Consider the following 23,582-nt stretch of genomic DNA (forward strand, 5'->3'; position numbering starts at 1 on the left):
TTTATTCATTCTTCTTCTTTCAAGCCCCCCCCTCCTCCCCAGCTGTCTCGTTACCTCTGCGGGTTTTTTTTTCTCCCCCAGCGGTTATTTTCATCCCCCCACACCTTGCGTTAACTTTTTTTTCGCGGTAACAGTTTGCAGCAATTACCCACTTGCTGGCGGCCCTCCAGCGAGCAAGCTTCTCTCCCCGGTTATTTTTGCCCTTTTTCTCTCGCCTTCCCACCCCTCTCCGCTGTGTTTTTTCTGGCTGCCGTGCGCTAACCTCAAGTGAAGAGGCTGGGACAGGCAATGCTACATCTGATGCTAATGGGCCCACCTGGTGGGTAATACTGCTGCTGCTTCTGCCTTTTTATTCCCTTCGTTTTCCTTTTATTTCTTTGATTCTTAGCGTGCTGAAATCAAAGTTGTGATTGGGGCTTGGAAATAAAACACGGGGACTGCACAGGGCAGGTTACTGAGCTCAGTGCAGACTGAAGGGGCAATAATTCTGGGTTCATCTCGGGGTAACTTGGATCCAAAATTCACCCTCTGGCTTTAAAAGAATGAATGCCCATCTCTGCCTGATATTGTAACAGGCGGTATGTGGGAGGACTCGCAAGGTTTCCATATAAGAACATGGGAGAATTTATTTCACACAGGCGAAGAAATGTGCAGAGTATGTGTTATTTATGAAAAAGAAGGCAAGCTGTGTTTTCCTTCAGCAGCTCCGAGAGTGGCAAAACTTTGTATTTAGAAATTGTAAGAGCTGATTTCTGCTGTTTAATAAGAGCTACGTTTAAAGTAGTGGGAGAGGATCTGATGAAAAAAGTAGTGGGAGAGGATCCGGATAAACACGAAGGAATACAGCCTCACACGTATTCCAGCACGATTTGTGCCAAGGTGTAAAGATGGAGTTTTTTGGTTAGTCCCCATTTTTTTAACCGTATTGGGAAAGGCATTAAGAAAATGTGCTGAGAGGAGCTGGTTACGTTGATAGTGCTATTTTGGTAACTGCAATTTTTTTTTTTTATTGCTTGCATGTCAAAATATTTCGAGTTTTGGACTAGCAAAAACGTGAGGCAACCCTGATTGGGTGGATATGTCATCCACTGTGTAATTTGGGGCTCGGATGACAGTTGCTACTGGTTTAGATTTTATGGCTTTAGGTTTGAGGGTAAATCAGCCCGTTAAAACCTGCTGCTGTGGAATTTGGAGGGGAGAGGCTTTGGTGAAAACCGTGATGGTTTTTGACAGCCGGGTGTTTACCTCTGGGTCTGCATTTGGGCGAGCTGACTGTTTTTTGGCATTGCCTACCTTTGCATGAGTATTATGGAAAGATTCCCCTGGAGGATGTTGGGTTTTTTTGAAGCAGAATGTGTGAGCAGTTGAGGCAGCCGGCAGCGTGACCGTGTCCCTCGCTCGGAGTAAGTTGAGGCTGAAACACGAGTGTGGCGGGAGGATGTCTTTGTTGCCCTGGTTAAACTGACACTGGAAACTTTATTTTTGGCACTTTCAGAGATAGCGTCTTCGTGTTTCCTCTTCAGCTGTCTCTTCTCTGCTTTGCATATTATTTGTTTTTCTCTTCTCTTTATTTGTCTGCGTCTCACCTCTTGTTCCTTCCTCTTCCCACCTCTCACGGTTTGGGCTGCTTTGAGGCTGCACCCACTGGAGGGCGACAGACCCCTTTCCCTCTCCGTGGGGTCCCAGAGATGCCCCGCGGGTGGGGTGGGACCCAGACCCCCCCGGCCTGCGGGGAGGCCAAGAGAGGAAAGGCCGTTTCTTGATGTCATTTATTAACCTACTGCTTCTGCCGTGCAGTGTTAGGGTTATTTTCTGTCATATTTTGCAAACAGCAGGAGATTGCAGATGGCACTGTGATATTTGGAGGTACTGAGAAGGTGATTGCGTGCTTGGGGGTGCTAGATCAAAATCCTGGGGGTTTTTTGATTGTTTGCTTAGGGAACTTGCCTAGAATCCAGTAGAAATTTGGAATGCTTCAAGTGCTACCATTTGTTACTTTATTTTACTTTGCTGTAACCAGGAGCAAAATTTGGCATACTACTCTTTGTTGGTAGTGGTTAATTCGTAGCTTTTGGGTGTGTTGCTTGGAGGTTTCTTAAAGGGCAGAGGTGAAATGTTTGGGCTCAGTCTGTCTGAAATGCTGTATGAAAAGAGGTACAACATTGCCCAGAAAAATAGGAAGACACTTTAGATTGGCTTACTCTTGCTGCGTGGTGCTTGGGAAACCTCCTATGCCAGAGCACAGTTCTGTTTGTAAAGCCTCGGTGAGGACTTTGTGTTACAGCTAATCATTGCAAGTATTTCAGTGAGTTTTCCTTAAATTGATACTCTGCCCAACCAAGACTGAGCTACATCTTAGTGGCTTCTAGACAAATCCTGTGAACTGGGTGTTTCCAAAGAGACTCTCAAGCACAAGCCTTTCAGCAGGCTGCCATGTTTCCCGGGCAGTGATGCTCCCAGGATTTTCATCATTGCACCTCAAGACTCAGCAGCAACCCCCTATTATTTTAGTTTTGCCCCTTCTAGGTTTTCCAAAGCCCCATAGTTTTGCCCTGATGGTCAATGTTGCCCCAGTGCCCCAACGGCAATGTTGCCAGCCCTACCAGTAAGGGGAGTCCCTGTAGTGGTGCCCTACCCAGGCTTTTAATCATGCTGGCAAATGACTCTGAAAAGATTATGCTGATTTGTTTCTTTTAAATTTAACCGTATTACAACACATGAAAATGGATAGGAAAGCCATGGTAGTTAAAGCCTTTTGCAAGTAATGATTATTTGATTGGTCATACTAATAAATTGTAGATCATTTAAGAAGTAGAGCTTTGAATAGATTACCCACTAGGATTAGTGCCTTGACTTCTTCTCATCACCAACTTAATTTACGTGACCAGAATGGATCAGAGTTATGTTTTTTTAAAGTAATGCGAAGTCCAGTCCTCTTAAGTGCTCTGTACACAAAACTCAAGTTTATTCTGATGCCATTCTGGGAGGGCTGCTTGTGGGATTGAGTCCTTGGCATTTGGAAGAAAAGCGTGAGGATGAAAATGCAGTGATTTAATATTTGTTGAATTTCTTGCATACATGCATATTTGCTTGAATCCTCAGCTGTTGTAGTGCCATGGATTTAATTGATTTGTACTAGCTGAGTATCATCTCAAGGCTTGTAAACTCTAGGCAATACCCTTTAAATTGCTTACAGAGTAGCTAATATTGATATAAGATAATCTGGTAGAACTCAAGTGAAACTACCATTCTTCATAGTCCTTTTTTCCCCAAAAGCTGCCATTGGAAGGGCTAGCGTGCTGCCAGTTTGTGACTCTCAACCTGTGGCTGGTGTCCTACGGCATCTTCTCTGTTTATATCAATCTCTCTCTTTTTTTTCAATGTGTCTAGATACACACCAGCAAAAAGCTGCTCAGTACCGATCCTAAACCCTGCTCCAAGAGCATCCACCAAACCCACCGGCTAGGTTGGTGGAAGGGGAACATGAATCAAATCCATGACGTGCCAGCGAGCTTGAGGTGGGAGGCAGCAGGGTGGGTGGCTGTTAGGGCGCATGGGCTGTTGGGAAAGCTCGTGCATTTTAGCAGTTACTGGGTTTCCTGTTGTGGTTCTCTGTCACCCAGAATGGTCACAGCCTTGAACGCCTTTGCTGCCGTGGCTGCCTGACCTGGGTTTGTATGCAATTGGTGCTTGAGTGCTGGTGTGGAAAAACAAATACACCATGCCAAAACACAGCAGGAGTGCCCTACTTTAGGGTGTTGGTGTAGGTAGGCTGTTCGTAGGTAGGAGAGCAACCCGTACGTTGAGCCACAGGGTTATCAGTGAGCTGGAATGTCGTTAAAAGTTCTTCCTTTTTTGCTTCAGATCACATAGCATTTGCATTTTATTTCACTGCTGCAGTGTAGTTTCCTTGCTCTTGAGACGGATATAGTCAAATTTTTTGTGATGTTTTACATAGGATGAAACAAGTGAGAGATAATCTCCTGGTTTGCACTGGTACTACATTCAGTGTCTTGATGTTCTTCAAATACAAGTTCATTGCTGATGAAAAGCAGGAAACACTATGCATGGTAACATTGAAACATGTCTGACTTATCTTGCTAGACTCATTTTTTTCCTTTAAAATATTTTTTTTGCCTTTTCTTTTTCTCTTTTTTTTCCAAACAGGAAGAGAAAATCCGTTCAGAAGAGATTCTTCTTCATGTAAGTGTTATTTATGCTTGTTTATGAATTTACAGAAGGGTTATAAAGCTCATTAAAACGTTCAAATACTGAACATTTACCATCTGTTTCTAGAAACCAAGTATAGGGCATGTAAAAATAGGCTGTAGTTACAGTCATAATAATACTCAGCAACTGTTACCTTAAATCTATCTTCTGTGCATATCACTGCAGAATTTAGAAACCATTGCAAAGCACTTTGCAGACATTTAAGCAGCATGCCCATAAAGCTGATGTGTAAATCCTGGAGGGCTAATGTTAAAGTGGTTTGCCCAAAGCGGAGGGGACCCGTAAGTGAGAGCTCGTTTTAGCACCCCAGAGTCCTTGGTTCCCAAACCCTGTGACAAGAGTCAGCTTCTCTGCCTTGGATCCTACAAAATCCAAGTTCTGCCTATAGAGCCGTTCGTTTGCGTGCATGTGTACCAGTGTGTGCATGTATACGTGTGGGTAAGAGAGACTGTGTATAAGCGTATTTGGCCTCAAATAGCCTATGGGTATTTCAAGCCTTTTCTACAACCTATGGTGATACCCGTTAAAGTAAGAGTAGATGCCACCAGCCATTGGTGAATACTGTTGCAAAAGTTTTGTGAAAGCATTTGGCTCCAGACTGAGTGCTTGGTCTGGGTGAGCCGGGTGCAGTATTCTTCGTGGGAGTAAGAAAGCTGCATGTCAAAAATACAACAGTTTTTTTTTCCACACCATCTAGTGAGCTGGTTTGCTTGCAGATCTCAGATTTGAAAACTCTTGAGTAGTATAGGAAACTCTGCTTTGGTATTTCTTCCTAGTAAATAAATCTGATTAAATGTTTTAAGGGGCTGCATAGATGAAGACTCTCATTGCCTTAATGCAAAATTAGCTTAGCAAGGAAAATGACTGCATTGTTCGCAATGCAGGGCCCGCTTTGCATAACTTCCAAGCATGTACTGCGTCCAGTGGCATGGCAAGCCCACGAGCGCTCACCTCAGGCTGACTTCCCATAAGTCAAAGTGGGGTTTTTTGTGAGAAATAACATATATCTCAGAATTGCAGCACTCTATTATGCTTGCATAGCAACTGCTGGTTAATATGTAGCAAAACGCCGTCTGGTAACAAATGGTTTTTTGCTATTGTTGAGCTGGAATGTTAGTTCAGCTTCTAGATAAAAGTGGCTTGCGCAAGGCGCTCTGGTAGACCATGATTTCTGTGGCTTGTACAGTAGTTCTGTAGGCAACTGTGTTCTGCTCTTCCTCTCCCCTGTGCTTCCCTTCATCTTCCACGTGAGCGAGGGGTGGGCTTAGGTAAAGGCAGGGAACTGGCAGCCCTTTGCATCCCGCAAAGCACCAGTATGAGGTTTATATTAAGCCTGTTGCTAGTCAAACATGTGTTGAAAACACTCTTTATTCTGGTTGTGTTGCTAGCAGAAATGTTGCAAGATGCTTTATTTAATACCTGTAAACCACAAGTGTTGTTTGGCTGGTTTTGTGGATACCATAAGACAATCTTTCAGAAAAAAAAAAAAAAGAAAAAGCTAGTAGTAAGTGAAGGGTACCCCACAAAGGATTAAAGAATCCTCCTTCCCTACAGCTGGAATCCTAGCTGAGGCTAGGTTAAGAGTTTGTATCTTTGAGAAGGTACATCATCACTTTTAAACGGTAACAGAGAAGGAAAAAATCCAAAAGACTTTTGATCATGACCATTTTCAACATTTGTAGGTCATTATTTTTTCATTCTAGTGTAGGAAATTCAAACCCCTTGAAAAGCCTGTGAAGCACATGCTTCCCAGAGATTTTTAAATGGGAAATAGTGCAACAAAACCATCTTTAGGGGAAGAAGCTCCCAAATAGAGAACTCAAACAGATGAACCCTATACAAGTGACTGTATGGTGTCTGGAAACTGCAGAATAAGCATGCAGTGCAAATCTGAAGAGTTTGTCTGGAGATTTCAGTATCACAAACAAGTAATTGGGAGCTTCCTAAATCCAATATGTATTACTCCAAAATGAATAAGTAATGAACACTTTGTGGTCCAGAGCCCATTTGTGGTGCAGCCTTCCATCGCCTGCTGTGGCTTTTCAACAGCTAACAGCAAGCTTTGAGCATCAGAGCCTCTGTCTTCTGGTTCTGTGCATGAAATATTACGACTTTGACTTGATAACTCTGTTTGTGCCTGTCTGTGCATTGGCTCCCCTTGACTTCTTCAACTGTGTGGGTTTCCAACAGAGAGTTAAATTCCAGGGATGCGAGGCTATAGCAAAATGGCAGGATCATGAAGCATCCAGGACAAGGACCTCTCCCAGACCCCATTCAGATGGGGCTGGCTCCTATGGCGGTGAATGCTCAGTGGGGCTTAACCCCTCAGGACTGTGACTTGGACCGGTCACCGTGACAGGAGGTGACCTCTTTGAGAAAGGATTCTTTGTGACAGGAACCAGCCGTATGTAGTTGTAATGATAAGAAAGGGACCGTCTTATTGTAGTCACTTTGCGACAAATACTACCACAATTCATTACTTTCCATCAGTGCCTCATCCTATGGAGGAATCACCACTGCCCATCTACATTGAGGAGGGGACAGAAGTCCCGATTGGTGAGTGCAGTTGGGATGGGATATGTTTAAGGGGGGGGTATAATGGTACTTGGGTTTTATATTCCTCACGTTTGTGTATACCCATTTGTCACTGAAAATTGTAAGGCCTGTTGCAAATGTTTTGGGATTTTTGTTTTATTTTCGTAATGCAAGTGTATTTTAGAGCTCCTGAGGATTGTTAAATACTGCTAGTGTTGGTTTTCAGCTAATCATAAATCCAAGTACATGATTTATGCAATGACATTGAAAGCTTCCGTGCAGAATCTCTTTAACACAAGGCTGGGGAAGACCATGAGTATCACAAGAGGTAGTTGCCACTTCAGCCCTTGACCTCGGTGTTGAGATACTCAGAATAATCTGCCAGCTGGGTCAGCAGTTTTTGTCTTGCTGACACTGTCCTGGCCGGCACCCGGCAGACTCACGTTGCATGCACCACTAAATAGCCAGAAGAGAGTTAAAGAGGTTTGCCGTTACCTGCATTGCACATCGGAGTGCTGCACACCCCCATTTCTGAGCTCTGATGTGGATGCATTGTCACTACATGGATATATAGGTTTGGGTATTGTCGGGGTTTTTTTACATAGAGGAGCAGTCTTTCAGATAACCCATAAAGAAAGAAACTAAAAGATAAGTAAGTTGGACCGTGGTGATCTCTTTGAACTGTGGAAAGCTATGACTGCAGTGTTTCCCAGAGCCCCTTCCTTATTCAACCTGTTCTCGGTTGCATACAGTAAGCGTGCCTTGGCTACCACCTTGGGAGTCTGCCTGGTTGAGCAGATGTGTCTCTTCTTCAAATAATTTCTTCTTATTATATATTCTGAATTTTTCCATTCCTAAATTCAAGCAATTGTTTCTTGACCTACTATCTTTTGAGCTAGATTAATTACCTTCCTCTACACACAGTACCTTGAAGGTATTTATAGCTGGATCTCAGCCCAGGAGTCTTCTAATTTATAGACCATATTAATTTAGCTCTCTTATTCTCTCCTTAGATCGTTTTTATTGTCCTTATTTGTATTTCCTTGAATTTTTCTATCTCCTTTCTAATCTGTAGAGACTTGAACCACTCATACTATATCCATTGTGGTTGTTTTAACATAGCATTATGCTTTAGATTTCCATATCATCCCCTCATATGTACACATCCAGAAATAGCTTAGCCTTTGGCCCTTCTCCTGCATCACTCAGTAGCATCACACAGAGAAACACTATTACTTGGCTAATCTTAGCTGCAATCACCTTTAGGTCTTTCTTGGATTCACAGCTTTGCAGCTAGCTGCTCCTCAGGCAATGTTACTGCTCTCCTGAGATGTAGGGCTTTATACTTCCTAGCACTAAATCCCCATCCCATTGCATGACACTTACTTATTTTACCCAGGAATGATTTAAGACAGTATACCTATTTATTTATTTTAACGTCCTGGGATTTTATCATTTACATAGAAGTTGTTACTGTTTTATCATATATAGAGGAAAGAAGTACTTACAATTTTGTATTTTATACCTATTACAACTGTTTTCTGCACATAACTTCAGACTCTTTTCCCAGCTCCATCATTCTTGTTTGCATACCTTCCCTAACTTTTCCTACCTATAGTTATAAAAGTTCATAATGTAAAAACTGACAGGTTTAGCCTTCTCTTTGTCTTAACTTTGTACATGTTCTCATTATAGAACTAGTATATTGATACTGTATCTCTTCTATGCATGGCACGGTGTGGTCTTTCTCACAGCAGATCATCTTTTCCTCATCTCTTCCTCACCTGGGGTGTAGTCAGCTGAAAGTCTGTTTGGCATCAGTCTCCTCTTGTAGAAACACTAAGGCTAGGTTCTGTCATGGCCTCTGGTATTTCATCCCGTCTTTCCTGTTGCACTGAGGAAACCTGGACTGCTGGGATGGTGGCACCTGCACCAAGAAAAATACTGTAAGGCTAATAAAACACAAAACTGACCAAACAAAAAAAAACTATGAGTGAAAAACTTTTTAGAGGATGTTTTTTTGGTGCTGTCATGAAGCAGGTTTGTTGGATCAGGCTCTGAAATGCAGCAGTAGCTGTGAAATGGCCAAATTGGGTTGGGGAGGGCATCATGTTTACTCATTTTAAATAAGTATCTGGACTGTCAATACAGCAAGCTGTGGTTGAGGGGGAACGAGTGGAAAAAGTAAATGATGCAGAGATGAGAGCAAACTACAAGCTCTGAGTTTGGTATTTGGTTGCCTGACATGGATCAGGGCTTTTATAGTAGTTGGATGCAGTCTAAATTGTCAAGCTAGGAAATCAGCTTGCAAAACACTGATCTGGGTCTGGGTCTCAGTTTTGGTCCTACTTTCCATTGAGCTTATCAGCGTGATCCAGATGCAGGGTGTCCATTTGCACCTGTGTAGACCAGAACGAGAATAAAAAGAAGCCCTGTGTCTGAGTTTAGGTTGGAGAAGAATAACACACAGTGCGGTTGTTAAAACAATTCAGCACAACCATCATTTACTTTTAAAAGGTTGTTTGGAGAACTTTGATTATTTCCTCATCTAAAACACATTTTGGATAGTATATGGAGTGCATACTGTTCTGGCACAAGCCTGACTGGTGGTGGTAGATAGCTTTGTAGCTTCTGTATTTATTAAAAAAAAAAATAGAGAAATCAGTAGGTTCTTTCAGAGTCTAAATTTAACAACGCTAATTATTTCAAGCAATTTAAAAAGGAACATAAATCTCGCTTGTTTATTACAGCTGCTTCATGAAAACAGCAGCTACAAATAATACCCTATAATGAAAATCTAGCTAACACTGTCTTGAATTAACCAACAAGAGAATGAACATATGGGATCTGGACCAAAGCAACATTTCCTTCTCTGGAGGGAGGGTCTTTGCATTGAGGAGAAGGTGGTTGTTACCTAAATGTGGTTTTATCTCCTTGGTTGAAATTGATTTTGACATTTCTGCATAGGTGAATACGACTTTTGATAGGAAAAAGGTCTGAACTCTACTTAATTTTTGTGTACTTTTGTACTTTCTCCAGTACATTCCTAGAGGAATGTAGGTAAGCGAGATGCAACAAACTTGTTAATAAATCAAATATATTTCTGAGGAGATGGAGAATATTTTCTGAGTACTAACAAAGAATCTACAGAATAACAATAAAAGAGTGCAGGTCAGACCCTGGCAGTCTTGATTGAGGCACAATTTCAACTGTCTTCCACACAATTAAACAGTTCAGGAGATTCAGGGTGAGGAAATAGGCAGAGTACATCACTGTTCACCATTGTGGTTCATGCTAAGGTCATGGCCATATTCCCCCGTCACCATTTGGAACCTGTTGTGTTAAGCATTGAAGAAAACACCTGAGGCCACACAGTCCAAATTTACATTTTATAAAGCAAAACCCCAAGAACAAAATATTTGTATTGGCGGTTGTTGTATTTGGCCCATACAGAACACCACCGAGGGAATAATTGCCTCCTTGGGGATCAGGGAGCAATAGAGCTGTAGGCTGAGATGTTTGTTTGTGTTTTTCCTTCCAAGTCACATATTGAGACGTTAGTGTTGTTTAATACCTGTGAAATTAGCTGCAAAGACATATGAATTCAGGATGTAATTCTCAACTGATTTACTCCAGCATAGCTTTGTTGATTCCGGTAGCATTGCTATTGCTTTATCATTGTGTAAACAGTATTGGTCAGACCCCCTTTTTCAGGAATCAGTCCTGCTGACCATGGCACTTCTGCTGTAGCTCTGAGATCCTACGTGGGCAAAATCCCGGTGGTCCACTTCTATCCTACTGATCCACTTTTGCTAATGATTAGCTCTGGCTTCAGTGGCCCTGTGTCACATGTATACAAGTGTTAGGTAGGCCTTCCCTATATAGGATTTTTTTCCCCCATTAGATCATCTCAGTATGATGGAAAACTCCACTAGCACTCTGAAACCTTATTCTTGTGGTGGTACTCACAAGTTATGGTGTAGGCTGGGCTCATTTGAGTAATCTTGATTACGGGAGAAGACTTTTCTTGTAATCGCACACAATTTCTTCTGCCACTGTGCAATCCCTGCTTGTAAGCATCTCTGATGTCTTGTTAGTGATAAAACTGGATTTCCAGTCAACCTCTGCTCTTGGGCAGACTCACTGAAAGACAGGTGCTTTGTTATTTTTTTTGTCTCATTCAGTAAGAGAGTTAGAGCTAGTTTTTAAGGAGGGTAACCATAGGGAGTTCACCTTTCCCAGGCAGGGAGCGAATTCGGCACCTTATGGAGAGCTGGCTCTGTGCCTCTCTAGGAGGTTGCTTTCCCTCATAAGAGAATTGAACCATTTGTCATACACGCTTCAGGGTTTGCTCTTTCATGGGGTGCTGGCACACGGAAAGCTTGATTTTTGCCAGGTACTGAGTGCCTTCTGCAAGGTATTGAGTGCCCTCCTATCCTTTTCAGCCAAAAAGGAGTTGATTGCTCTTGGCATCAGGCAAATCTGGACTGAGAAGACCACAGGTAGTATTTACCAATTATTTATGTGTTTCCGCATGCCAGAGGTTGTCTGAATTGATTTCCCTAGCATACAAGAGATTTCAGGTGTTAATGATGCTTGCCTGCCACTAAAAACATTTTCTTTATTTAATAATAATACAATAATAAGCATGACATTTATTGCCTTGCCATGGGGAAATTAAACCCCCCCAAATTAACTGTAGTCCAAGTAACTATTGGCTTTTTAGAGTTATTACAAATGTGTGAGTTATATACCCTGAATGAGCACCATGTCCCAGTTTATTGTGGCACAGTGAGTCACAGGACACGTTGTGGAAAGCAATAATTGCGTGGCATGCATTGTAACATCCAGTAGGTTTTTTGTTTGGTTTTCTTAAAGGAATATGTTTTTACTCTGACAATAAAATGAGTATTGTCTGATATGCTGCCACCAGGGACTGGTGCTTATTTGTACTTAACCTGGAGCTTACCCATTTGTGACTCACCGCACACACCCTCTGTATCTTTTTCTTTCCAACTGCTTGTGTTGTATGCGTGCAGTCTCAGAATATGAAGGTTGAGCCTTCCATTCAGTATTGTCTTGTCATTTTGTTTTAATCTTCCTCTGCCTTTTCCTCCTCATCTTCTTTCTTTGTCCGATAGTGAATTTCAAATTGGCTACAGGGGAAAAATGTTCACCCTGGAAGGAGTGAAGCAATGGGACAGATTACGCAGAGATTGTACAGTCTCCGCTCTTGGAGGTTTTCCGAGCTTGGACAGATAAGGCCATCAGCAACCATCAGTCTGATTTTGGTGTTGGCCTTTCTTTGAGCAAGAGGCTGGGCTACGTGACCTCCAGAAGTCCCTTCTAACCTAAATTATTTTATGATTCTGTTTAATACCCAGTTCCCGTTCTGATTCAGCCATGGTGCTGTGCATGTTGTTAACTCCTCCCTTCCCCTTGGAGTCTGTCATTCATACCAGCATAGAACAGGAGCGACCTCCTGAAGGTCCGTGCAGTTACAGTGGTTTTACTCATGTGGGATTGAAATCAAGATGTAAATGGTAACCTCAGATGAGATTAGTAGGTGAAATCTGGGTTGGAATTTTTACCAGGATTTCACTTGAGATCTCTTAAAATCTTCATTAACTGCCAATTGTAGCTATCAGTTAAGGAGTTTGATGCGTAATTACATCAGGATGATAAGTATTTAAAAAGGAAAGATCACCTTTTTTTCTCTTTTGGTTACAAATCCCATTCTCTAGCAGCCTTGAAGAGAGCTTTGGGGTATTTAGGATTTAGTGAGTCACCAGCTGCCCTTGCTCTGCCGGTAAGTGCTGGTTTCCTCATGCGGCGGTAGCCACGTGAGGGAGTTAATGCTGTACAGAGCATCTGCTCCTCAACCCAATGCCTACCCAGCCCTGCAGCTGTCTGCCAGAGAGCTTCGGATGTGCAGAGGGGCATCTGTGAGCTCTGTAGGGTTGGAAATTTTCATGGGTTGGCCCGTATGCTAGCCAAAAAATGCCCTTTGTCAGAATAATGTTGTTTTAATTGTGCTGAAGGAAAGCAAAACCGCACTCAGATTCACTGTATCAGTCTAGGGAATTTTCAATGATGATCTAGCTTTTACAGAAAATAAAAAAAACTCCCTTGCTAGGAGAAAGAAATACAGGAATAGTTTTATAGGGTTGCTTTTTCGAGTCTGCCAAGATAAGATGATTTTTCTCTATACCTCTCCTTTATCAGCAAGGAGTATATTGCTTATGCAAACACCTTCTTTCCCATCAGGCTCTGTCAAAAGTAAAGTTTATAAATGGGGCTACCATAGTCGATTGAGGAAAGACTAAATACGAGCAACAAAAAGCCTTTGTTGTCTTTTTTTATGCAAGGCAGGATTCTAAAATCAAGATTTAACAGGACAGATTTGCTTTCATGTACTTTTTCTAGTGATTGCTGCCCTCCCTCTTCTGTAACCACCATGTCAATTCTCTCTCCTCGTACAGATCCTCCTTAAATGGTGTAGAGGGTTGCTTTTTCAAATGTGAAAAAGGTGTTGTGCCATGTAGCGGGAATATAGTAGCAGAAGATACTGTTGCTTAGTAGGGTTGAAGGTCCCTTCTCCTCCACTATTCCTGCAGTACAGAAACTACAGATTACAAGTCAAATTTGATAGATAATATTCACATGAGGAATTTAAAGTAATATATCTGACTTTGAATCACCTAGATTTCTTCTGCAAAACTATCAGAAGTTCACGTAGCTCTTGTACTCATGTCACTTCCTTACAAAAATCCAGAAAAGTAAACCAAAGGACGTTCTCTTGCTTTCTACCATTAGTTTACATATGGAGTGTTTTTATGGCTATCATCTCAGCTGTTTGTCACGTACCCATCATTTATGGTGGAACCACAAAGTTTCCCACCTGTCTGTAATTAGCTTTTGCACATGAAAAAAAAAAAAATCATGAAAAACAACTGTAGTTGTGATGAAAACATTTTTGGATATTAAAAGTTAATGTGCCACATTGGTATCTAGTGTGAGCATGTTTGCTTAGATGAAATTGCACTAAGAAGGAACCTCAGCTGTTCAGCTTGATGAACTATGTCTCTGAACTGATCAACAGGAGTAGGTTAAGTTTACAGTATTCAAACTGGGACTATAAAAGCAACCTGCAATGAAAACCATCAGCTGATGTTTGAGAAGATAAGAGATGGAGAAAAAAACTCAGGCTGTTCATATATTGTCATACTATATTTGGGGGTACTTGCCTGCAAAGTCCGAGAGAAAAGCAAGAACCTATAGCCTGTGGGATTCACACTGGTATAAAGGTAGGACTGCAGGTACTTGTTTCTTGTACTGGAGTCAGTCTTGCTCTCACAAAATTCCTTTTGGAGACAGCAATTCCAGGGTGAACTTGATGGGGCTTTTGTCCAAGTAGTGTGTTGGGATCAGGGTATTGTTTGTGCTTGGTGTGTGCCCTGCACTTTGCAGACTGCGGTATAGAGAAGTGTTTATATGTTAGTTTCCTTGGAGAAGTGAAGTATTTGTTCTGGTGCTATTTGATTTTCATATCTCTTGACATAAAAATGAGCGCAGCTCTCCGTCTGTGAAAGCTGGTATCAGAGGTCCGTGGCAAAAGTGAACTGAAAATACACCTCTGACTGGGAATCAGCCTGAATCATGTGATATTTAAAAGCATATTGGTTTAATGTTCAATACCAAAGGTTTTACTTCCAACTCAGACCTTCAAAACAGATGGGTAGTGATCAAAAATTTGTAATTTTTTTTTAATCGAATAATGCCCATTGAGAGAGCTGTAGGACATAGCGATATTCTTTCTGAAATGCCTTCCAGGAGCACAGTGAGTGGCTCTGGCCAACGATGGAAGCTCAGAGGACAGAGCTGCAGCTGGAGACCGAGCCAAGGCTGTTCTGGGATTAAACAAAACATGCCAGTGTCCAGCCGTGCAAGCCAGCACCTGGCACCAGCTGCATGAAAGCAAATAAATACCATAGTGTCTACAGAGCTTCACTTTTTTTTGTGTGTGTGTGAAAGTCTACAGTTCACCGACCTGTTTTGCAAATTTGTGCTCTCTGTAAGCTTGTTCATCAACTTTGCCACTTCTTCTTTTAACATATCCTCTGCAGAAACCCCCCACACTCTGTTTCACTCTGCGGTATCAGTAGTTTCAATTTCATTTCCTGTGTGAAACTTCATATGCCTCAAGTTTCTGTTCAGTATTTTTTCTGGAAGGAAAGAAAACAACAACAGTAAATTAAACCTCAGGGTGCTTAGGAAGTCTCTGATGGCTGAAGGCCAGTGAGCAGTGGTGCCCTGGCCGAGCACCGTAGTCACCCGAGTACCGTGGTTTGGCGGCAAGGGTCATTGTTCCACCTTAGCCCCACATCTTAAAGGTCTACAGCTCCTTTCCGTCACTGAATCATAATTTTGCTGATAGTTACTGCTAGCGTGGAGGAGAAGTCAAGACTGAAATCAAAAGTAGCTCACTCTTAGTAAGTTTTAGAGCTCATGGCTCTGTCCTCCGGGCTTCGTAACCTTCTCAGACTTTATAGCCCTGTAATGGGACTAACGCTGCTGATCGCGTGCGTGTAATAGCTGTTTTCCTAGTACAGGCTGGCTGGCCGTTTTTCACGCACGGTGCCCTGTTGCACAACTCTTCCTTCCATTAATGTATTCTAGAAAAAAAAACAGGTGTTAGGCAGATGGGGCACGGGAACAAAGAAGAAGAAAGGATTGTTCTCTTCCACCAAAGGTGTTGGGATCTAGATTTGTGGGAATAAGGTAATGTATGACATGTTTAAACAGTGGCCACAGGTGGGATAGAAATCTGTCCACAGTTACTGTTTAAGTTAAGATTAATGGATAGAGGGAATAAAAACACAACTCCATCTTTGTGTAGAGGTGGCTTAGGCAGGTATGGCGACAGCATGGTTACAAAGCTGATCAAAACCATTAGTGGGTATGGAAAACTCCGCTTGTTTTTCCAAAAACATGTAATCTTATACATATATCTGGTTTATACTTAGTTGGAAAACATACTGAAGAAGTACAGTAATCTTCAGTTACAAGAAAGCCCTGAACACTGGTATTGGTAAACTCAGTAAATTTAAGGCTAAATTTAGAATTAGTTGAAAAAACAGGTGAGAGTGGAATGATTTATCCCCAAGAAAAAATTACTTTGAAATAATGAATTCATACATTCTATTGCACATTTGCTTCACTAAATGGCTACTTTATTGTTTCTCTTCCCTGCACTGGGGCACTGCTCGGTTATCGTTGCAGGGAGATTGCTGTCTGACATTAACATGCGTTGTAAGTGCCTTGCAGATGTGTCACATAGAATCAGTATGTTATTAATCACGTGCAAAAAATTCAGTAGGCACAGTGCACACCACTGACTATTCAAGTTCATAAGCTTTGTGGGCTTTAAGGGTTTTGCCTTTTTTATAGCAGGATGAGAGACATCCCTTACAGATTCTGGTGTGGTTTACTTGTGGCAGTAGAACTAGTTTAACTGACACCAAGACTTACTAGAGAGTTGCAATCCACTCAACAGCAGACCTTCAGAATTGAAAACAAAATGTGAAAGTGCTTGTTCCTTTGGACAGAAGTTCTGTAACTGCAGGATACAAGGTGGTTGAAGAGTTGAGATTGTGCATAGCTCGTTGTATCTTCTTCGACAATGCCTGTCTCACTCAGAAAGCCATCACCTTGCCACACCACTTGCATGTACTCCTGCATTTTGTTAAGGGCCCTCTCTTGAAGGCAAAGGCCGTGAGAGGTGGTGTCACCCAGTGAATTAATGTTTTTTTCACTTTCACAATGGGAGAGCTGGTACAGCAGAGGGAGTACGCAGGGAAGGCAGTGGGGAGCTGGGGCTTCTTTCCAGCCTATTGGCAGTCAGCAGGCTGTTAGCTGGCACACCTGGCGGCATTAAATTAGGTCAGCAGTTGGATTTATGTGAACAAAACCAAGTGTTAACTGGATGTTCTCCCGCACGTAATTACCAGTACGGTGTGCAAGGGATGAGCAGTTTCCCTTCATTGTTCCTGCTTCTGCCAGTTCTTGCTTTCGTGCTCTCCTTCCCTGTGATCCTCTTTGCAAGAGTCACCCTTGGGCTTTCTTCTTTGAGGAGAGGACAGAGCAGGAGGACCATGACTCTCCAGTATAGGACACTTGTGTTTCTCACTGGGATACAGGAGACACTGTGCCCACAGGGGCTTTCAGTAGGATGGAGTTGTAACCAGTGTGACACAGTGTGCCAGTTCTCTGCTTCACTGCATCCCATGCTCTTCCTCGCTGACCGCTGCGGGGGCCAGGGTAGCCCTGGGCCATCTCCCTGGGGAATCAGGCTCCATTCGTCTGAGGCTGGGAAGCATCATCTCCGCTTCAGCCCGTGTGTTTAGAGACAGGGTCGTGTTCCCTCTGAAACCCATTGGAGTTTGTGGATATTTGTTCTCCTCCTTTCCACCCCACAGAACGGGAAAGGAGTTTTAAATTTCCTCCCGTTCTGGGTTTAGTTGTAACTGCTTTGTTCTTTCACATAAATAAGTAGAACAAAATGAGCATCTAGAGTATTACATGTCTGCAGATTTTCTGCTGCTGAAATCTGAGCAAAGATGCAGGATTTTATAACAGCTCTGTGCTGTGACATGGTACCTATTTGAAGCGTTTGAAGAACATGAATGGAAACACCAGTGAGAAAAAGACATGTGTGGGGAAAAAGATACCTTTTGTCCAGACCACAACTGATGAAAAAGAAATTACATTAAGCCCTGGGCTTTCCTTTCAGAATAGACTTCAGCTTTATAAAGGAGTACATTTTGCTCCTAGAGAATTTTCAGTAGCAGATTTTCCAGTCAATTTTGGAAGACTAAAAAAAGTGTCACAGTGAAAGAAAAGGAAATGATGAAGAAGTGAGAAGGGAGATGGCAAAAGTTGCAGGGAAAACTGGGAAAGAAGAAAGGACAAATGAATAGTTGTTTAAATAACTACCCACACACAGGGAAAGGTCATCAGAAAAAGAGGAATCCGTTAAAGACAAAGAATACAGTGAGATGTAGTTCAAGGAATTTTTAGAGGCATTTTTAAGAAGAAGAGAGGCAATGTGTGCAATAAAGGGAGGGATATTATTTTTCAGAAAACATAGGTATCTTGTTCAATGAAGCAGAAAGAACTTGGATATGAGTTAAGGATGATAAATGAAGTCAGGTGCTCTTTGGATACTGATGGGGCCTCGAGGGCGGCCAAACATAAAGGCCTTTTCTTCTGCAGATCGGAAAGACTTGCACTAAAGCCATAAGTTTGATCAAGGGGCTGTTTATTTTAATCATGTATTGATTGGCTTAACCACACTGCTCCGGGAGGGAGGGAAAGCTGTCGACATCAAGAATTGCAGCTTTCAAAGTTCCAAGTAATCCTAGGAATTGAGCCAAACACAATAAATGCATTTTTATTCGGGACTTGATCCTACTACTGTTGAAATCAATAGCAGCTTTTCCATTGCTCTCAATGAGAGTGGAAGCTGCATATTTGAAGAGCAGCTCTGATCCCGCAGTCAGGGCAGCTAATTTTGAAATATTCATGAATATATAATAATAATTAAAAAAAGAATCAACCCGCAAATAGGTTGGCAGGAAAGCTCGATTTTTTAAGGGAGGTTGACTGTAATTTCCAAGATACAAAAGAAAAAACTGACAGAAAAATAACAGAGATGGTAATGTCTAAAGAGGCAGTGAGCTTAAGTAGGTTTAGAAAAATTAATTATAATATGATAAACAGATGTCTTTCAAAAGCCATTGAGAGAGAAGAAGAGGAGAGAGCACTGAGAAGCTCAAGACATAACAGTCCTCGCAGGCTGAACTTAGTAGAAAGGGCCCTTGAAAGCAAAAGTAGTGGTGGTACACATCACGCTGCAAAAATAGTCTATAAAATCAGCAGTACAGCCGTACAGTCATTCCTCAGGCAGCATTCTCATCAAGGTCAGAAACACTCTGAGTATGTCCTTTGCTTTTAGTTTTCTAATGGAAGAAGGAGCTAGAAAACAAATATTCAGTTACAATTCTAGTCATTAATTCAGTATGTGAGATCCCAGTTCAAAGTTCATATGAATTGACCAAAAAAGAAGTAGCTCCTTTGCAGTGGTTTCTGACCTTCAAATGAAGACACGGCATGCACTTTGGCATGCGTAGGTATTTACAAATACGTATCTGTGTGTACAGGCAGACTTTGATTTTCACGTTTCCATGAGCATTTGGAAAACCATTGTTTTGAAGACTTGATTTTTAAAGATTATTAAGTCAGCATCCACTTGTCTTCAGGGCTCCTCCTGGAAGGTGTTGCCCTGCGTTGGTCATCTGTCTCTGGCTATAAGAAGCTTGGAGCGAATCATTACTGTAATCCCAAAGCAGAAATTGAACAGTGTATTTTCAGATGTGTAATCCGTGGGTTGTCTGTCAAAAAAAGTCAGTGGTTCAATGTGTCTGTTCTGACAACCAGCAGGTCCTATCCGTGCTGGTGGCCTTCCCCCATCTGCATCTCTCATCCTCTGATCCCTCTGCCCAGTGCCTCCTCCTTCCCCTACCCCTCATTTTTTGCATGTTATGAAGGATTACATTTCAATGCCAGTATTTTTTAAAGGGTATGGGTTATCTGAGGTGCAGGCTGTACGTGCAAAGATAAGATAGCTGTAGTACAGTAAATGGCCCAAGCCGGGTTGGCTGCGAAAGTACTCTGCTTATGGCTAATCTTTTGGTATTTTCAGCTGTGCACCAAAGACCAATCAGTCACACAGGGCAACGAGAGAGCTTGGGTTATTACCGAGGTATTTCACATGAGGAAAATTGTGCACCAGGCACAAGGGACAGACGCGCAGTTCTCCTGTGGAAGGAGAGGAGCCCTTGAGGTGCTCCAGGCCACACCGAGGAGCAGATGCTTGAGAAGTGCAAAGCACCCATACTTGCTCCCTTCTTCTGATTTTCTACATTTTACCAGCATCAATTTGACAATCGATAACTTCATCCTCAGTTAGTTAAGGTTTATACCAGTGTACATGAGAGTAGATCCTGGGCCTGGCCCAGTCGGGATCCTTTCTCCCCTTGCTTTCGAATCAGGCTCTAGCTGTTTGGCTGGACTTAGCCTAGTAGCACTCTGTAAACGTCTGGCTTGACTGCTGCTTTTTATTTATCTGTATTAAGTTCATCAGATGAAGCTAGAGCTTCCTGGGGCCATCCAAAGCTTCCTGGAGGGGGTACTCTCCCAGGCAGATGTGGCTCCTGGAAGGCAGACGTGTGTCTCTGGGAGGTAGACGTATGCCTCAGACTTGGATCGCTCTTTTTGGACTATGTGGTTGTAAGAGCATTTTCTTACAATGTATTTCCTTGGGGGAATCAGATGGACTTAGATCTCGGATACCATCCCCACTAAGTGATACAGTAAAAATAACCTATTATTCTCTGGTTCTGACCTGGGCGGTGACAACATATTGTTTCAGCATCTCTGTCAGACTATTTCCCTTAAGAGCCATTTTAACCTCACCCAGTGGGACATAACTAAAGGAAATGAAACTCCAGCCCCATTAAGGAAAAAGACAATGCCTTTCACTAAACAAACTTGATTTTCTTGGCTTTTCTTCACCAAGGAGAATCGCCCGTACCCCCCACCCTTGCAGCCTTTGTAGACAGTTCCTGTAATTGGGAATGGCTGGGTGGACACCAATGGTTGGCAGCAAAGGGGGATAAATCTGACATCCCTTGAACGTGACATGGGCTGGGACCGCAATCCCAGGTGGCCGCTTAGCGTCAATTCCTATGGTACTGGTTGACAGTACGTGCCTGCCAGCCACAGCTGCCGGCCCTTGAAACACAATCAGGATTTTAGCAAGACTAGATAAGAGATACACAGTAAAACTGGGCTGTTACCAGTTTTGTGCAGGCGTTGGATAGGTACTGTACCATGCCCCACTAATGAGAGCTGGTGACTTGAAAGAAAGTTGTGGTGGTCCGTCTCCTGGCACCCGTACAGTGAAACGGCTACCCCAAAAGCAAGTGTGACCTTGAGGATTTGTCATTTGTGGTCTAAGGGAAAGATCACGGTCCATCTTCACACTCCAGCTAAGGCTGAAACAAAATTTACACTCAGTAATTAGGTTTTCAAGCATGGCCGTTAATTTGAAGTGTCTTAAGACAAATTAGAAATCCCTTTTTAAAATGCAGTCCCACACAGTTACAAAGTAGGAGTCTGAAAAGGCACTGTTTCACACTTTGTGTGTGGGTAATTAGGACAAACCACAGGGTGATCACCTTGTCCCAGGGAGAGTTAGGCTGCACAGAATGCAATCAATTGGTCAGGCTTGCAAACTCTGGGTAGAAATGCGTAACACCTGGGTCAAAGTAAATCCGCAGGCAAGAGGATTAGAGCTGGCAGAAAAATTAAGAACTCTGTGTCGCAAGATAAAACTAGATTGCAAAAAATTGCAATTCTGGAAGAGTTTTTAATCTCAGAGGTGGCTAACGTCGGTATGTCCCCTAGGGTTTTTTTTTTGACATAATCGTAGCCTGTGTGCCCAGTGTTCTGTTTCAGGGTATTCCCAGTATCAGTCCCCACGGGGCGGGGGGGACTATTCCAAGCCTTCATCCTGCAGGAATCTATAATTCTATACATCTCTGTGCCCTGTTAAGCACGTTTATGGCTGTCGCAGCAGTTCACCGAAAAATTGTCTGAAAAACAAAAGCATACCCTGAACACTAGGTGTGAGTTACTCTCTCTTTTGCACACTTTCTTCCTCTGTTGATGAGTGTTTCAATAACCCCTGTGAAGAACAGCTTCCATGAGAGACGGTCTGAATGCCCTCCATTCCTCAGCCCAGAATAGCCTGTTGCCTGATGGTTATGACATTCTCTGCAAGATGAAAGAAAGGGATTCAAGCAGCACAAAAAGCAAAAGAAAGTGAGGGGGGAAAAAAAATAATTGGGTTTTCTCCATGCCTGGTTGCTGTTGCAGTGAGAGCAGGACATCAGCCACCTTGTAGGTACCTCTTTGAAGAAAGGTGGTTGCACCTACTTATTTTTTTTTCTCCCGCAAGAGATGTCTCCAGGGGATGATGCAGGGTGGTACCTGTTTGGGGCTTGGAGTGAGATGCAGATGTCCCAGGGACGTTAAGGCTACTGTGAATCCCTCTTGGAGGCATCTCCGTTAGTCTCCACGCATGATACTAGGAACACAAGTTAGCTATTGTGAATTAATTCCCCAAAGCAACTAGGTCCTTAAAGGCTTAGAGCTGGCCCTCCCATTTTTATTCAGTTACTACACTACTTTATCTCATATCATGTCTCTAATACCAACCAATAGGAGGTATTTTAGAGGAACACGTGTACTACCCTCATACCGCTACGGTGGGTGGTGGTGATCCATCACCCGCTGGTTAACTTCCTCCTCCTATGAGCTCTCTCTGCTGTTGACCAGGAGGTATTGCAGTTGCTCATATCACCCCTCTGCAGTCAGCAGTGGCCTTTTTTAAAAAGCAGTAGAAAGTCGTAACGATTAGCATTGTGAAGATTAAAGTCCCTTTTTTAGATCATGGCCCGATAGGCAACTGCTGTCGCAATAGCTGCTTTGCAAAGGCCACCATTATGTTAGTGGGGCAAATACCGAGCTGCTGTGGTTTGTGAAAATGTTAGCCTTCTGAAACTTTCCGCGGTAGATGGAAAGATTTACGGGTACAGTGATGCATATCTATCTCAAAATCATGTTCAGATTAAAAACTTCCTGCAGAGCTAATGTCAGCTCAGGTTTCAGGTCACTGCCACGAGCTAAATCAGGTTAGAGATCAAAAACAGCAAGCAGGTACAAGGGAGGCTTGCAGCTATCAAATGGGATAATCTGTAGCATGATTTTTTTATGACTGTGCACTCACAATGACATGTACAAGCAGGGAATGGTTGTGGTCTGGAATAAACTTGCTGGTTTGCCTGGTTCTGGTGAAAATTTCACGTGCTTTTCAGTATCAAAACACTGCGAAAATAACTGGTCAGATCCAGCTAAAGTCACTTGAGTTATTTGGGGAATGAGTTGTGCTCATATGCCTGAGATATGAGTTAACATAAAAGCTACAATTTATTCCTAAATTGTTTTCATTAGGAAAACCTGGATAAAAAGGCACTTGTTAGAGTAATTCTTTCTGTTACTATTTTTACACAATCTGTGATTTTTGAACATCAGAAATTATAAAACCAGCTATGATTTAATATGCTTTGGGTTTTGCATCAGGTGACTCATGCCATTGACTTTTTAATTAACTAAGGAGCCATCATTCTTGGCAAACTGTTCAATTGCATAGGTGTGTATAAGAGAATAATTGAATATAAAGGTTTATTTTTGTCCCTTTATTGATGTCAAGGGAAAACAGTGCAGTTATGAAAATGGAATAAACTGTAAAGATTCCCTCAGTTCCTGCAGGCTGATTAGAACAAATGACTTTCCATTCCAGTTCTTATGAATGTATAGTTTTCTGAAAGCTTTGTAATACTTCAGGGAAAGGAAATTGCAGGGAATAAATGATACAGGATGGTTCAGGTTATTGGGAAATAGAGGAATGGGGTTTATCTGGAAAGGTGAGATTTACTATTCTGCTGTATTTCGCTTAAATGTTTGAGAAGGAATCAGATGCAGCGGTATGTACCTTATTATGGGCATGGAAACAGCATGGGACACTTGCTCAGTAACACCATTTGCTGATCCTGATGCAGTGTGCAGTCTTTATACACCTTTTGTCTGCAGCCAGCAGGCAGGCAGCAGTGTCAAACCTTTGCTATTCCCTA

General features: G+C 42.4%; 1 protein-coding gene across 4 annotated transcripts in view; it reads left to right on the plus strand.

Annotated features, from left to right (window-relative positions):
- The first annotated feature begins 288 nt into the window (after window positions 1–288).
- LOC104167182 (sodium- and chloride-dependent taurine transporter) overlaps window positions 289–23,582 on the plus strand; it is a 52,565-nt gene continuing 29,271 nt past the window's right edge. For 2 of the 4 annotated variants that reach the window (XM_009707361.1, XM_009707362.1), the window contains exons 1-4: window positions 289–319; window positions 4,168–4,203; window positions 6,721–6,786; window positions 11,211–11,267. In XM_009707361.1, the coding sequence (XP_009705663.1) occupies window positions 289–319; window positions 4,168–4,203; window positions 6,721–6,786; window positions 11,211–11,267 (190 nt within the window). Of the gene's footprint in view, window positions 320–4,161; window positions 4,204–6,720; window positions 6,787–11,210; window positions 11,268–23,582 lie in introns of those variants that run through there. The other 2 variants (XM_009707364.1, XM_009707366.1) reach the window with 2 other exon arrangements.

Source organism: Cariama cristata, unplaced genomic scaffold (assembly GCF_000690535.1).
Source record: "Cariama cristata isolate BGI_N322 unplaced genomic scaffold, ASM69053v1 scaffold989, whole genome shotgun sequence".
Taxonomy (NCBI): Eukaryota; Metazoa; Chordata; class Aves; order Cariamiformes; family Cariamidae; genus Cariama; species Cariama cristata.